General features: G+C 37.1%; 1 protein-coding gene across 4 annotated transcripts in view; it reads left to right on the forward strand.

Moving 5' to 3' along the window:
- The window catches only part of PPP1R13B (protein phosphatase 1 regulatory subunit 13B), a 72830-nt gene that overhangs the window by 35058 nt on the left and 20043 nt on the right, over positions 1-17729 (forward strand). For all 4 annotated transcript variants that reach the window (XM_082057901.1, XM_082057902.1, XM_082057903.1 and 1 more), the window contains exon 4: positions 1304-1371. In XM_082057901.1, the coding sequence (XP_081914027.1) occupies positions 1304-1371 (68 nt within the window). The remainder of the gene's footprint in view (positions 1-1303; positions 1372-17729) is intronic.

Raw genomic sequence — 17729 nt, forward strand, 5'->3', positions numbered from 1 at the left:
ATTTCCGTCAGTCTGTTGAGTAATATTTTCATAGTAAGATCAGTTCCTATTCTGCTTAATACTGATCCAAAAATTTTGGTAGGTAGTAGAGGCTTAATATTTTTTTTTCCTTATTGAAAGTCCCTACATTTTTAGAGGGTGGGATTGTTCTTTTTGACCTTCCGTTGTCTTTCAGTTGTCTCAGAAAAAAGACTTAGTAAACTATTTTGCCTCCTTTAGACACCAAAATCTGTTTTACAGGCAGCATTGGCAAAGGTCTCAGTGGCTTTACTTTCTCAGTACTTCATGTAGATATATTTAACAGGGGTGATAATTCACACCTTGTAAAATCACTGGTCTGCTCGGTTCTACAGGAAAAGTGTTTATATAAAAGAGTGCCATATTAAGTGCGGCTTTCTTAAAAGACTGGAATTAGAAAAAAAGGATTTCAGTTTTCATAGACTATAGTTAATTTATGAGAAGACTTTTGAGGCTGTGCATTATATACTTAATGGCTGTCAGACTGTCTGAAAGACAGGAAAGGTATCTCAAAGCGAGATGTATATTTGCATGCTCAGATTATCCTTACTCATTCAACTAATCTGACTACTTCTGACACCACAATTTCAGCTCTTGTCTGAGTTCGTATTGCTTTGAGCTGGGGTTTCTTTCCACATTTCTAAGCAGTTGCAGGTTGCGTTGAATGCCAGGACTAGCAGGCCCAATGATGTATGAGGCATTCTTGTATTAATGAGATGATACGCTGTAAAATACTCAGTCCTCCTTTGGACAATGCAAATTTAAAGCATGTTAAGAAATTTAAGATATACCTGAAGCCACAGAGTTTCATATAAAAAGAAAATGTTACTTCTGAACCGTGCATGTAAGGCTTTTGAATTAATCATTGACATATGGATCAATCTGTAGATTAAAGTCCTTTATAAGGCATGGGAAAAGCTTCTTCTACTACATTCATTTATAATGTATTCAACTGAAGCTACTGCTGCTCGTGGAGGCAGAAATATAAAACTTCAGTAGTCATGCTCAGCACATTCCCTTTATGAGATCATTGCCTAAGCACAAGTCAGAAAAGTAGAGCTGCATGTCCGTACTTTTAACAGAGGAAGTCTGTGAAGTAAACATTTTATTTCTGTTGGCTCCACCACTTACAAAGAATAACCTAATAAGAAAGAGTTGAAACTAGCAGAATAAAAATTCACAGGGAAAACTTTACATAAAAGTTATTGAAAGGGACAGATTCAAGAGTGAAAATCATTTGTCTTGAAAACTGAACTTTGCACTGAGAGTGATACTTTATTTTTAGGTGGACGCCAAGCCCAAAATCAAAGAAATGGCATAAATATACCTGTGGAGAAACGTACAGAGAATGGGGTATGTAATAAATCCTAAAGGCTTTGGATCAATTACACTCAAATATTTGATGTTGTAAAAATTCTTGTTTTTCAAGATCTAGTATGGTGAGAACTGATGGAAAAAACAGAGACCTTGTTCTGGTTTGATTTTTTGTTTGTTTGTTTTTTTGTTATAAAGTGAATGGCAGAATATGATTGTTTTCATTAACTGCTCTAAATTTTCTGGCTAGAAAGAGATTCACTTCCATGATATGAGAAGCCCCTGGAATCTTATTAATTACTGCATTTTCTAATCTGTCTTCCTCTGTTTTATTCATCCTGTGTGAAGAAAAAAGTGGCTTCATTTTTCTTTCATACTAGTATTGCGTGTCTGGGCATCTTTTCTCATTTATTTCACTGTTATTTTTTCATGACCTAGTCTCATATGTTAAAAAATGAGAATGTATCTGTGGATTGGCATGTTTTCACATGGTGATAGAAGATGTTGCATACTCCTCAGAGCTACCGCTTTATGCTGTTTTTTATGCACTTGGTTAATTTCTTTGCCTATTTTTTTTGCTAAAATATTACTAGGTTTCTAATTTAAAATTTAAAATGTATATTATGGAGCATAGGGAACCTGCTTGGTGGCATTCAGTGGATCCTGGCTGGCCATTCTGCTGCCTTTCCTGGGACACTATAGCTATAGTTAACTATTTTAAAACGTTTTAAACTTTCAATAAAAAGATTTGATCTCACCAGTTCATAGTTGCATTGTCTCTATGAAGCACTTTCAGTTTCTCTTTCTCAGGGTAAAATAATGCTTAAAAAAGTTTTAAAGCAAACAAAATTTAGCAGATTATTCAAGCCAGGATTTCTTTAAAAAAGAACTAAAATGTTAAAATAATTGTGTAGGTTAAACAGTTCTGTGCTTGTATATTGCCTAATAATTGGCATCTAAAATTCACACACACGCTTAAATATGCAGCAACAAAGTTGTTCAGTCCGTTCGCAGGTCTTAGCAGCTCATTTTGTGTGTGGCATGTGGGCCTAGTGGAAGGAATGTTTTTCCCTATTCAAAACAGTTAATCATGTATTGCTTTGTACATTCCTGCAGAGAACACGAGTTGATCCCCTCTGCTGCCCAGATCTGTTTATCCGGCTTCCATTGTCACATTGACAATGCAGTGAGATCATAGCGCTGTGAGGTACTAGGGGAACATAACTCTTTCATGACCTCCCCTGGTTTATTCCTCCATGGAAGTCAGAGCACATACACTTAATTTGACACTTAGTATCTCTGGAAATTAGGACTGATATGTGCAGTGTGTCTTATAATCTCATTTATTGGCAACACTAGAGTTTATGATAGCATGGCTTTGTGTTTAGTTCCATTTGCTGTTATTTTTTATGGGTAAAACTCAGACCTGGGAACTTGAATAACACTGTTACCTTTGTGCCATTCAGCATGTATTTTTTTAAAATCCCCAAATGTTTGGCCACAAAATTAAAATTGATTAGGGAACTGATTACTTTAAAATGGACTTCTACCAGGTTTAGGAAACGATTAAAATACAAGAACGACTAAAACCCAGAGAGGTTATATTAATGTAAATTGTGGCGGGTTTTATGCCAAAAATGGTACAAATTAGGTTTTGAAAGTGTATAAAACTAAGATTTTCAATTGTGCCAAGTTTTAAATCAAAGGGGGAGGGGGGGAAAAGAGGTGGCTTTGGGATCAAGGGTTTAATCAGCTTACACTTACGTAATGCATTAGGCTTATTCATTGTTACGGGCATGCTGAGTGTTAAACGAACCCCCAGATCAATACAAACCAATGGAATATTGAAGACACCCCAGATCTTATCAAATATTCTGCATTCAGGTATATTTTTATTATGTGTACTTCTTTAATTATAAAATATTAATATGTAATATTAATAGTGTATAATAATGGATTTTTACTTAATATCTGGATAGAGCTGAAAGTGTGAAATGCATAGAAAACTTTTAAGATGAATGCTTGATTTAATGTTTGAATCAATAGTCTTGGCAAAAATGATGGGCAATCTGTCTGGAATTCAATTTAGATAAATCTGTTAATTGGCATTTTGTCATATGCGATAGGATTTTTTGCTTTTTTAAACTATATGTGCTTGATCAGCAATGGTTTAAAAATGGTTAGCTTAAAATCACATTATATAAATGTTTTAATTTCATTAGATTATCTTCCAAATAAAGATTTAATGTAAAAATAGAACAGGCATTGTTGTAAAAAGAGTACTTACCTGTAAGTGCTCATCTGAGAGCCTTACATTGTGCATAACAAAGTCGCGAGTAAAAACTGTAAGATTTGTGAATTGGCTCTTATTTCTGAGGTGACTTTTTGGAGTTTGTTTTTTCTCTACAACTCTCCTTCTTGGAAATGGAATTATGCTGTAATCAGAGCCTGATCTCTTCCTGCCACTAGACAGGTACAGATATAGGGAGATCAGATTGACAGAACTGAACATTTCCCTTTGCCGTGGAGATTGAACTTCCTTGAGAAGAGCTGCCACCTCCTCCTCCTCATTCTTTTGTGTGTGTAACTGGGCCAGCTTGACTTGAACACAAGTTGTAACAAGGGAATTCTAATGAAATATTGGGAAAAAATATTTTCTCAGTGGGAGTAACAGACATTGGAACAGGTTGCCTGGAGTCTGTGGAATTTCTGTCTAGCTGAATGAAGTCCTCAGTAATCTGAACAGGTTGGAGCAGGTGTTATTGAACCAGGTGACTTCCAGAGGCTTCTTTCTACCTAAATTATTCTTTGGTTCTGTGATCAGTGGCCATGAAATGGTGATCAGGCAGCACTGGGTCTTGTTTACTTCCAGATTTTGTTCCATAGAAGCAGCAGTGGTCTGAAAAATCGTGAGACAGAGCAAATATAGTTGTAACCACTGGGGGTCAGTGGCAGACAGGACAGGGACTGTGAGCCACCCGTCCTGGTGCAGCAATGGTCATCAACAGGAGAAGGGATCAGAGATGCCCTTAAAGGGAGTCCCAGAAAGAGGGCTGACGGGATGGTGACTCTTGTCCAGATGAAAAAGTAATCAGATAACTGAGAAATTTCTTGGAGATGAGAAAACTAAAAAGCAGATGCAGCTTGGGAGGAAAAAATGGTTAGGGGGCTGAGAATATGATAAAAGTATATTGGGCTGCATAGAGATTAGTGTAATGAAAACTGTCTTTATATGAAGACAATACTCATTTGCTGGAGCTGTTTATTTGAAGTAATTTTTCTAGTTGGTAATGTACTTGAGGAGAATAAAATGTCAGTGTGTGGACCCCTGTACCATTCTCTCTAACTTATTTTTTCACTTGCTAATATTAAAATTGCTCCTCCCATTTAGAGAGACTGATGTCAATAAGCTTTTTTTCTTGATAGATATTCACTGAAGCCTTTGACAAGACATACAAAGTGGAACGTTATTTTTCTTTTTCTCACACTATGAAATTTGTGTTAGCTTAACTGTAAAAGGAGGAAAAACTTCACCACCATCCCGGACTGGAGAATCACAGTCCTGTCAAATTTTAGTCTTGAAGCCACAATCAACAGATAAAGTTGAGAATTAAAGTTTTGTGCTGATTAGATAACAGAACTGAGCTTCCCTATTTCTGTTCAAGTGGCTCTAATCAGGCTTTTAGCAAAAATTTTGCAAAAGGTAGTCCAACTGTTCTAGCATCAGAAGACTCTCATACTTTCATGCGAGGGGAATTGCTCAGGGAAGTTCCATTAACAGGTAGGTTAAAACTTCTACATATGTGTACATGCAAAGCAGTTTTTAATAGTACTGGTTTAACCTAGGAGAGTGTATGGTTGCTGCTGGGGAGTAAATAACCATCTGATCCAGTCCATCTGTGTATCCCATTCCATCAAGGCAGCAGTAAAGCTCAACTGCTTTTGATTTCCCGTGCTGTGGCTTGTCAAATTCTAGGCTTAGAGTTTAGATAGATATACCTGTGGTGCCAAAATCCTTGAGTAGAATTTTTTGTTCATTAATTTAAACCATTTGATCCATACAAGTATGATCAGATACAAAGGCATTAAACAAATATATGACAAAATGTGTATTAAATGTTATGATATAATAATTTTTAAAAATGTGTTCTAAAAAGTGTCTGATAAAGAAGTTTCAAAGATGGCTGAATGGTTTTACAAGTATGCTTGCATAGGCAAAATACTCAGAGGTTTCCTTAGCCTGTCAGGCAAAGATATCACAAAGGCAAAAAAAGTTAAATTTTTAACAGAAGCAGGAACCTCAAGAGAAATACACATGTACTTGCTTGAAGTTTCTCATTTGAAATGTTGAAGGATAAAGAGCTTAGCCTAGAATAGATGTTGTTTTTCAAACCTGAGCTGCGAATTCAATTTAAGCTTGTAAGCATTAAGTACTTTCTGTTTGCATCGTTTAGCAAATGAACAACTAACTATGTCAGTCTTGGACATGTAGATTCTTTCAGGGGTCTCATAGCAAAGTCTAAGAAAATAATTCCGTTAAAAGATAAAAAAAAAACCAAACAAACTCAGGTGCAAGGAATTGTAACAGTTTGCAGGAAAAAAAAATCTGAAGAAATTTTCTTGCAGGCTTCCTGAAATATTTTGTCCATGTAAAAAAACCTGGTAATTAAATCAGATGCAAATTTTCCTAATTTTCTTCTGTAACTTTGCTTTTGTTAAGGGAAAGTGATTGTATCTGACACTTATACAGTCAAGGGTGTTCCCTTGTCTAAGACATGCATTCCTAAGATGATTTTTGCCTGTCAGAGGGGGGAGCCTTGCTGCACCTACAGCTGCTTCTGCACCGTCAGACTTCTGGGTCAAGCCCTGGGTCAGCTTAATAGAGTTTGGATTCTCCTCAGCCTGAAATGGTTGGTTGTTAAGTCTGTCTGAAGCATCTTCCAGACAGCTGGCAGTATCTTGCTCTTCAAAAAAAATAGAAAAACTAATCCAAGTAAAGGACTTAAGGGAAAAAAAAAATAATCAGGAAGTAAAAATAAATTACAATCTAAAGCTAATTTTAAAGCATCCAAATAGCTTTTCAGTTCTTGCTGGCCTAGAAATCCCAGGCTTTTCACACCTCAGTAGAGGAGAGTTATGTAGGGTAGCATCTCTACAAGAGTAATAACTATGTGATCTCATAGAAAGAACTTCTATGAAACTGTAGGGAATTCAAATAATCCTGACCTCATACCTCACTCTGAGACCTCTTGTAAACCTTTTAGGCAGAATCATGTCATTCTTGGATTTGGAATGTCACGAACGGTGTTTTGACATGTCCTGTGCAATCTCAAATGTATTTCAATCCATAATGGGCAAAGTTGCTAGATGCTTACATATTATGAGAACAATTTTACAAGCTTCATCACACTTTGTGATCATTTTCCTGTTATAATTTTAATTATGACTAATATTATTAGCTCATATCTGACTTCCATTTGTTTTGAGGAGTCTAAAGATAGTTTGATTCATTTGGAACAGGAAACACTCTTGAAATGCACTTGGAACATTGTAAAAGGCCTGTTTACCTCCATGTCTCCTCCATGTATTTATCACTCTAGGTCCCAAATATCTATCTAGGTGTCTATGGGTATGAGAGGTACTCACAGTACACATACTTGTAGTATAAAGACTTTGTAGTTCTGCTGCTCTTCTGGGCATCAAGGATTGTTCTGCTCAACAAGTTGTAGGGAACAAAGATGTGGTTCTCCAGTCCGTAACAGCCAACAGGTGCCTTCCCGTTTTGCAGGGGAGGAAAGACCTAAACTGCATCATTTACTTAGTCTACACCTTTAGTTCCCACTTTGACAGGTCTGACTTTTCCTCAGGTGTGGCTTTGCAGTTTTACAGCAATACTTAGTTGCAGATGTCCATGGAAGGGGTGGGATGAGAAGTCCTGTCCATTTGTTTGTTTAACCTCTAACTGTGATACTTATTTTCCTATACTTGTATTGTGAACATGAAGCAATACAATTCACTCTTGTCCCTACATTTCTACCTAAATGAAGCATGTGGAGAATTGCTTCCAGTTGTCACTACACATAGAGATCCTGAGTTGCTTGGCCCTTGTATAAAGGTAGAATAATTTAGAATAAATGAGTACTTCAGCTGACACGTAACATTATACACATTAGCTCATAAAGTAAACGTTACTTAAAGAGTTCATTTGTTATTTTTCATTAAATATTGCTGTGCTTTCACAGTCCTTGCAACAGCACTATAAAGTTCAATGCCTTTTGTCACAGTTCTATCCTTCTGCAGTCACATTAGTATAGTTTTTAGTTAAGTCCTTTCCTTTATTTCTGTAGTTCCTTACAGGAGATGGATTATGAGATCCACTGTGTCAGCGCAGAGCTCTGAGGGCTTAGTTGTGAAAGCTTGAGAGTTTATCCCTCTGTCTTTCCAAGCAGCTTTCAGTTCTGAGCAGGAGACTCTTCTGGCTTTTACAAGGCCACAACTATTCATTTTCAGGCCACCTTTGGAGTTTTCTCTTTTATGTAGCTGTGTCATCTGCAGATTAGTATTTCCTCTCATATTTTCCACATTCTCTGTGGTTTTTCTTGTTCAGTGCTGCTGTGGTCTCCTTTCTCCGACACACCTTTCTGTCTTCACTGGCTTGTTCATTTAGTTTCCTGTCCATCCAGCCTTTGGACACCTCGCATACTTATTTCCCACCCGTATACTTTTCCCAGGCAAGTGAACCTTTCCATTTCTCTGTCTCCGCAGCTGCCTCCAGATCCAATTGTTGTTAGGTTTGTTCCCCCTGCAGCCTTCCTCAGATCAAAGCGGAGAAAATGAAAGTCCCTCTGGCTAATTTAGGAGCAAGGGAGTTGAACTTGTTTTTCTTCTCTTATTCCTACTGGATGATCTTACTCCACAGCTCATACCTTTTCTTCCTTGCTAAAAATAAGCCTGTTCTTTATGCAGCTGGAGTATTCACTATATTGTGCTTGGACATACAGTTCGTCAGTGCCCTTATGGAGACCCATTTGGCTGGATCTCTTGTGTAAGTGCACTGAATCGTGCTTCAATTGCTTTCTTGAAAGAATGAAGAGAGAGTGAACTTGTGCATCTTTGGGGAGTTTGACAAGGTAAATTACAGCTTTTTATGTTTTCTGTCTTCCACAATATAATAATTTTTAGATACATAGGAAATCGTTAATGGTGTTTAGTATTGTCTCCAGTGTTTAATATTTAAAAATCCTTAGCTCTAGGTTTTGGCTTGCTGCAGTCTTCTCTGACTTGCAGCTTCTTGATTCATGCTACTACACACATGCTTTAGCTTTATTGCTGCCTTATGTATTCATCTTGTGGCATGCAAGATTTAAGAAAAAGCTCAAGTATATAGGAAACACTGCAAAGATTATTTGCATAAGATTGGGGTCTCTATTCTGACTGTACTGTTTGCCTTTTATCTTAGGCAGTCTCTGTTAATAAATAAACTGTTAAATTTCAGGAACTCTGTTAAATTTTAGGCAGTATAGTTTTCTGTCACTTTAAACGGTAAAATTAAATACGAGAAGTAATGGTTTTCCTGATCTTTTTGGTACTCAGTTTTTGCACTGAGTTGGTAATACTACAAAAACACTAATGGAACCAATATTTTGTGGGTCTTTAAAGCTAAATTGCCTGTATTCTCATATTTTCAGTTTAAACTGATAACTGTGAAAGAACTGTGTATTGCTCAACATTTTTCCATTGAATATAAAAAGTGCAATGAATCGAGCTGATTGTAGTTGACAGCTGGCTTGATCTTGCCGTGATTAGGTCTTTTACTGCTGGCAAAATCCACTACCCTTTTCCGTTAGCTGGTTGTTGATGAATGCAGAGAGACAGCTTTTCATATCGATAAAGAATTTGGGGGAACCTTTATTTCACGTGGAATAAGATTTAAAAATACCCCACCTCCTCTTGATTGCACTGAGCCAAAAAGCCACGCAAGAACTCAAAAGATGTGTACAGTTGTTGATTTGACTCGTTGACAGCAAACAGTTAAACAATTAGTGTAGACAGAAAATAACAGAAGCATGGAGCTGGAGCATGTTGAGGCAACGCGAACATTTACAGCTGATGGGCAGTGCTGCAAAATAAAGATGTGCTCTCTTACAATTACATGGGAAAATAGCGAACAGGTAATTAATTACTTTTCAAAATTTGTTAGTTTTGCACTTTAGTGCGCGTGTTATTTAGACACTGTGTAGCTTTTGCACGTTAGTTTAAATGGTTGTGGATTTCGCTGTCACGTGGCCAGAATGCAGACCAGTTTGGGCTTTCTAACTCTCTATCTCCGAATTGAAATTCTTAGTTAATCAGATTTTGTTAGATGCATTTACTATCATTTTTAAGACCTGATCAAAATCTTATTACTTTGAAATGTCACGGTCAACTTTTGCTTTTAACAACATAGGTTATATGGGAAGTGCAAGCCATACACTAAGTTTCACAACATACTTTTCAATTCTATGATACTTATTTTCAGTGCTTTTCTGATTTGGAAATGTTTTATTATACTCTCTCCATAAAACCAATATTACATCACCACAAAAACTTCATATTGAAGCAGTTACTTAAGGGAAGAATAAACACATTTGATGCTAAACATTATGCAGACAAGTGCATCTTCACCATACTTAGCTATCCTGTCAGAATAAGATGTTACTTTCCTAAAAGACCCAGAAAAATACAGTTCTGAGACTATTTTAAAGACACTTCGACAGTGTTTTCAACATGTATTGTAACATGTCTATTAGTCTGAGTAAAAGGATTGGTATTGTAAACAAGTTTAGTGCACAACTGATCTGTTATTTCTGTAGGAATGCATCATTTCTTTTGAGATCATTTGCTTTTGTTAAGAGTATCAGGTTGATAATATTTTGATTCAAATCAGCTGCTGGGTATTTTAGTTGACACTAAAGTTAATATAAACAGTTTTGTGGTTTCTCTGGATGTTTAGAAGTGTCTGAAGAACAAGGAAGAAAGCAGTATTTAAAATAAGCAAGTTCCAGATAATACTTTCCTATATTGTAGAAGTTATTTATGAGCAGTTCATTTCATATCTAGCAGATATTCAAATCCATTTCTAATTTTGAAAATCTATTTGAACATTGTTTTGATTTTTGTTAAGTTCGGCCTCTTAGCTGTTCTGTGCAAAACAGAGGGCAACCTTGCTTCTGATATTTCTAAGCGATACAGGAAAACCGGAAATCTGGAGTCTGCGGCTTATGCTGAATAGATTTAAGCATTTTATTATCTAGAGTGACTTATTAGCATCAGCAAGTTGGAGGAATTGCTAACATGGTAGAGTAGCTTATGGGAGGTGTTAAGATTTGATCAAATATAAATGAGATTTTTCAGCAAATTGTCATACAGTTGAGGCATGTTTATTCTAAGAAACTGTTAAGGTATTTATTGGCACAAATAAAATAACATTTTTATTATTAATTTCTGAGTAAAGTGATCTAATTCCATTTGTAATGTTAATTTTTAAGATTGTTTGATTATCGGGAGATAGAACATGCTAGGTGTATTTTCCTTTAATTGCCAATATTCTGGTTGCCTTTTCTGTGTTTAATTAGCTTGTTCATTTCCATTAAGCTGAAAAAGGCACGTGCTATTGTCATTGGATTCTTTAAAATTGATTTCTGCTACCGGCATATTTCTGACCCAATTAAAAAAATGCAAGGCAGAGCTGTGGATGAAGCCACTAAACTGGAAATAATGTCACCCATGTCAAGATCAGCAAAAACTGTATTATAGTTTAAATAAAAAAATATATATTTTTTGTCATTTTATAGTGTTATATATGAATTTTCACAATGGATTTTCAAGCTATCTTCATTGTACACAGCACTAGGATTGAGTTTTATGGAAAAAGTAGTCAAAATCCATTAAAATTCTTAAATTGGGTGATATATAAGGTAAATATGTTTCAGAAGTGTAAGGAGGTCACAATCAATAATGTTCCGCAGATGCTCCGTCCCGTGTTCTCCTCTCATAGTCCTCATGAGGAGGCCATGTGAGGTTCCTGTAAGACCCGTTTGATACGGAACTGGTATCATAAACTCCTGGATCTTCCATCTGTTTCCCCATCACCGCTGCTGTGCTGAGGACAGGTACCCAAAGCGTGCGCTGGCTGTTCTCAGCAGCCTTCAAAGCTCTCTTGCCAGCTGGGCTGGTTCAAGCATCCCCTAAATGGCATCACTTTGAATGAGGCTTAAGGCAGAAAAGTTACCGGTGACTGCTGGGCTTTTGCTGCTCGTGCCCAGGTTCGCATGGGAGAATTAGAAAATCTTTTGCTAAATTCAGCAGGCAAAGCAAGCTGTTCCTTTCTTTCCTGCTCTGGCAGTTGAGCAGCCAGAGCTGTAGCTCTTCCTTTGCTGTAAATCAGGGGTGTCAAACTCATTTTCATGGGGGGCCACACCGGCCTCATGGTTGCCGTCAAAGGGCTGAATGTAATTTTAGGGCTGTATAAATGTAGGAGTAGTTACATTTACACGGTCCTAAAATTACATTGACCCTTTGAAGGCAACTGTGAGGCTGATGTGGCCCCTGGTGAAGATGAGTTTGACACCCCTGTTGTAAATGCTGCACCTGAGGAGGAGAGAGCAGGTCTGGCCCACTGCAGTGATAGTCCCTGTTAGGGGAGGCTGAGAATTATCACACCCTGATCCCAGCTCCTCACTGGCTGGGGAGTGCTCAAATCTACCTCTGTTCTTCATTTTACGGTTGTCAGTCTGCTTCGTTCTGAGAAAATGTGCATTTATGTAATACACTTCACTTCCTTTGTCCATGTACTCGTATACCTGTTCCCAGACCTGTCAGTTCTGTATTTGCCACGTAACTATATAGATTTCTGGGATTTGACAGCGCTACAAAGGTAAATTTCTAGTCTGGAGGTAAGTTTTGTGTTCCCTCCGTTGTCCTAGGAAGGAACAGCAACTTAAAACTGCTGTAGATTATGGAAAACTGTGTCTTTCAGTACATGCAGTGAAAACAGTATTTACTTTGTGTTTCTACGTAGGCATTTTAAGCCTTCTCAGGAACAACTTGCAGTACCTTTCTGACCTTTGCTGCCCTATTAGGCCAGTGAAGATGATGTTTCCTTATCACCACAGCAAAGCTGTGTGCATCATTAATGAATCCAATAGGGGGGAGTAAATTCTTTAAATCGTGAGCCCAGAGGACTTGCTTCTTGGATTTCTCTCTCTTTCTCTGTTGCACTTTCTGCCTCTAATTCAGTGTTGATCCTATGCTTGTCCTTGGTCTGTGTTTTTTGGCAGGTTGGGGTTTTGTTTTTGTGGGGTATGTGTGTCCCCACTGCACTCTCCTCTCTAGCCTTTGATATGCTGGGGTTGTCCTAACCTTGATAAAGAATGTTTTCTTTCACCATTTATTCTGGCTGAGGATACGATTACCTTTACTATATGGAGAGTCTCTGAGAAGGATTGCCTCTTTTTTTTTTAGCTAAAAATGCCATTTGGACAAAACGTTCCTCTTTACAGTGGCAGCCTATGTAAAGAGTAAACAGTGTAGCTGGCATGCGTGTGGGATATATGCTGCATTATCTTTAGTAGCTGCTCTGTATTGCCTTTTCAATAAATCAATAAGTGGTTAAAAGTAGTGGGATGCATGCAGAAAAACTCTCTGGGTGGCCCTTTTGATGGTCAGAATCAGAACCAGCCATTCTGGGCTCCAAGGCAGAAGCAAAGGTGCAGACTTTCTCACCTCCCTGCCTGCTGATTACATTTTATCTACATGTTGTTGGACCTTGTAAATTGGTGGTTTAACCTCAGAATCACCTCTGACTGTGACAAGAGAGATGGGTGAAGTACTAAAAGAGGAGTAAATGAGGGAGTAAAGATAGAGGTGGTGATGGAGGTGAGTGATAGGAAAAAGACTAGAAAACATGAGAGTTCATTGTACATGATTTATTGAATATGCATAAGAGAAGGTGGAGCTTGGCTGGTTTCAGGAGGCTTCAGGTACTGGAACCTACACTTTCTAGTGCAGGGCGTTGGGAAGGGAACTGAAGGATTGTGTGGGAGATGGGTGTGAACACCTATTTAAAAATAAGGAAGGAATAGATAAGGCAAGTTAATGACATGGTGGCTCTTGCAAACCCAGGAAAAGATCTGAAGAGATAACGTACAGGAAATGATTGGTAAATTCTTGTACCGCTCTGGTTTTCTTTTTCGATTATTTGTTTATGTTATGGGTCACATGGGCTATTTGTGTGGCTAGGTGGGGCTGAACCTAAACATGCGATTGCCAGTCATTATTGTGGAATATTTGCTGTTTTTCTTTAAAGCTCTTATTTCTGAAATCATAAGAGTCTTGGGTGTGGGTTTGGTATATGTTCCATTGTTATTTTCAAAGTAACTCTCTGTTCTCACTAGTATAAACTTGGAAAATGATCGTAAGTATCTTCATGGCTTAGGCATGGAGGCAAAGAAGTGCATAAAATCAAACCACATCCTAATTATAATATTTTATAAAATAATCTATTTCAAAATGTCAGTCTCATGAGTTTTTTTATTTTAATATTGACATAATTAGATTCCTTTTAAAAGACAGTTTTCTGATGGGAGTAAAGGCAAAAAACCACTGGAATCTGCCCTTATTGCTTACATGTCTTGACTACAGTGTGCTCTGCTTGCCAAAGAAATATTTTGAGTTCAGGTGCAATTTTTCATTTACTGTTGTGGGTTGCCACTGAGTAAGCCATTTCATAATAGCTCAGAAGCATGTAGACTGAGGAGTTTGTGACGATAAACAGAACAGCACAGTGTGAGGGCAGAAAGAAAGGAAGGAGGAATAAGAAAATGAATTTTTAGAGTGACAAGACTAATGTGTAGAAATAAATATTAAAGAAGGTTCCTTTTCTTAATTAAATGCCTTAGGTATGACTTGTTTTGAGGCTGCTTGTAAACTGGTTCCCAAACTATTTAATTACTACTGAACCATTCATCTCATCTGTCTCAAAAATATTAATCATCAAATGGTAAAATATTAGCTTGCAGTAGGAGGATAATGTCAGAAGCCGAAACTCCAGTTCATTACAAATTCTGTCTCTCATCGTGACCTTTTAAAGTGCATGCTAAACAAAATAAATACATTTTTTAAAAGATTCTTGTCAATATTAAGAAATCAGGGAATATAGGTGTGAAGTATTCTTGTCTGTATGAGGCGTACATAATAGTTACTGCCTAATAACACACAGTGTTTGATCTGAAGCGTTTTATTTGGGAGTTCATCTCTATGTGGAAGTGCTTCTGTGAATCAATGAAAAGAAATTTACAGTTCAGCAAAACTGTCTGCTTTGATGTATCACCATGTAGCAAATGAATGTGTGGAATCTGGAGGAGTAGATATTTGTGGTGGCTTTTTAGCAGCTCCTTCGGAAGGCAGTTCTGTAGGAGGTCAGTGTCTCTTGCTGCGGGAGAAAGGAGGAGATCTGGACCTGAAATGTGAGAGGTTCGTGTTTGTTATGAGTGGTGAGTGACTTCGTGGATTAAATCGTTAATAACTGGTATGAACAGCGCAAACTTAAGAATCTGAGAAACCAACAACCTCATTAAAGAACTGAGAAAATGGAGCGCTCCCTTTGCCTGGCATAACCTGAGCTTCTGAAGGACTGAGACAAGTGACTTTTTTCCGTGGTGGCGTTTGCACGCAGATTATGACAAGCAGACTCAACGAAGATGAAATGCTCTAAACAAATTGATTCAGCTAAATGTTGGCAAGAGAAGGATTCGGTGTTTTCTGTGCTGTTTCAAAAGTGATGCTGTCCTGTTTTGGAGACCTGAAATCAGCAACGGTGTCTGAAAAGAATTGATTTGATGTCAAAGAGGAGTTCTGCTTGCTCTGTTGACTGCTTTTGCCATGTGGATGAAAAAGAACAAACTGCGAGTGAAGTTACAGGTTTAAAATTTTGTTTCCTCAACTGCCTCTTCTTTTCTTTCCTAACTATAGTGTAGTTATTTGAAGTGAAAGGGACACTTGTATTCAGTGAGGTAAACATTAAAAGATTTCTCATAGGATGTTTATATTTAAATGGTTAATTATCACTGTTTCCCATGTTCTTGTGCTTTGCATGTATAGAAGGTTTTTAGACATTACACTTTCTAAATTGAACATTTTACGATAGCTAATAGCTTCTTCAAGGAGAAACCAATCTTTGCATTCATCTTATAACTAATATTCTATATTTTACATAATAAAAAATAATGCAGTACTTTTTCAGGCATTATAAGGTATTCTTTCAAATACACTTATTTAAAGCAGTAAAATTCTGAGCTTTTGGGTCAAACTGTTTTTTTGTTTCTGGTGCTTTTACAAACTAGTTTCTTATTGCCATTGTGCGTTTCAGGTTACACTTTTCATTTAGTACATCTGTAATTTTCACTTGGTGAAATGGCTTTTTTACCTTGAAATATGCACAGCCCCTATACAGATACCACTTTTTGAGTCTGTGTATATTCTAACAAGATTTCTTAGCAGAAAAAAACAACTCTTTATTTCTTGGACAGTGTTATACTGAAAATTGCTACAGGAAATAGAATGAACCATCGTTGTTAACTTAAACTAACTGAAGCAGAAAGGAGGGAAGCATTGGGAAGATATTGCATAGTCTGATGCAAAATGTGCATTTTTGAAACAGAGCATATGTGGTTTGAGAAAATACTATCAATTCACCCCCCAAAAACCTTTTTTACTTTTAAAATCCATGATCCAGAGGGAAGCCTTCAAGCCATTTGGAGCCCCTTTTAAGAATTCCCTGCAGAGCCGAGCAGCAGCAGCTGTCAATGTTCAGGTTTTTCTGGCAGAAGGCCACACCAAAGGAGTTCAGCAGGGCCGGAACATGTTCTGGGAGCAACATCTGTTTTTTCCATGTTATTTTCTTATCTTAAGCAAACACATTTTGGTTTGGGGATGGCACTTGGGAAAGGTTCCTTGCTTTTTTTACCCAATTAGTGCCTTTCAGTCTGTAATTAATAATAAAAGGTCTCTCTGTGATTTATTAGCTGGTGGCCACAAGTGTGTACAAGTTATTTGTCCCTAAAGAATATTGTGAAGGACTCCTGTATGTCATAAGGCATGCTAATAAAAAAGTTCATTTTTTTTAATCACCGTGTTCACTAACAAGTGTTGAAACAGAAAACAGAAACCTTTTGTTCTAGTTCCACCATTTTATAAAGCCATAACTGTAAATAAATACATATTTTTTTAAATTGTTTCTCTGCTATAAATAGTTTTCATTATTGTTGACTAGTAAGAGGAGTTGCAGTTGTAACCTGGTAAGAATGATAATTTCCATCCATAATTTATTCAGTAGTAAATGTTCAAAGAGGGACAGTAACTTTTTCTAACAATTTTAGTCCAACATGTCTATATCGTGTGTCTAAGATGCAGCAGCTTTAAAAGTTAGTGTTCCGAATCTGGCTCATTTTAGTGACTGAACTTGAGGTGTGTATCTTACTTGAATAATTTTATGCAGAAATGTGAAATATTAATTGGAGTTCAGGTAGCAAAACAAAAAAAAAAGGAGAAATCAGTTATTTTAAAACATATGTTATTTCCTTTCCTGACTGAAACTTAAAAAATCTGTTCTGTATTATGCATTGTTTGGAAAACTGATATTTACTTAAGCAGGAATTTGGTGTAGGAACATGAAATAAGCCATTCAGGGTGGCTGAGATACTTCAGTATCAACAAGATTCAGAGGAGAATTTTACTTTTTGTAGAGTGAAGTACAAGTGTTGCAGGGGACGTGTTGGACATGGTCACCACAGACATGCATTGGGAGTCAGGAACCCAGAAAAGTAGAGCAGATAATTCAGATTTCTTCTGGGATCGGGTTTGATCAGCTCCACAATCTGATGCTTGATTGATTGGGATGGGGAAGGTGTTTGGGGGTTTTCTTTTAGTTTCATATGTTTCTAAAATGTTTAGACCTCGGTCCAGTTGGTAAACAGAGTTTTATTTATCAATATATCCAAAATATTCAATTCTCCTTTTCAGCAGTATTGCCTATATTTATGATAGGAAATGCTGTAGTTTTAATTTGGCTTACTAAGATTGTAGTCATGTAGTTTGGTGAAAAATACTACATTGTTTATTGAATTATTACAATGCAGTAGTCCAGCTTTTACATTGACCCAGTAAACTGACTGAATTACATGTAAATACCTTGAAATGGGTTTTGGGCTGTCCTGAACTTTCTAGTGTAATTTTTCAAAGCTGGTGTTTTCTTTCCGTGCAAATTCTAAAGCTGTGGTTAAACTGTGCAATTTGAAGGTTGTGGGCTTTTGTTTTCTGAGTAGTCAAGCGGGTACTGGGCAAGTGTCAGTTTCTGGAAT

Source organism: Streptopelia decaocto (assembly GCF_964273445.1).
Source record: "Streptopelia decaocto genome assembly, chromosome: 7".
NCBI classification, from domain to species: Eukaryota; Metazoa; Chordata; class Aves; order Columbiformes; family Columbidae; genus Streptopelia; species Streptopelia decaocto.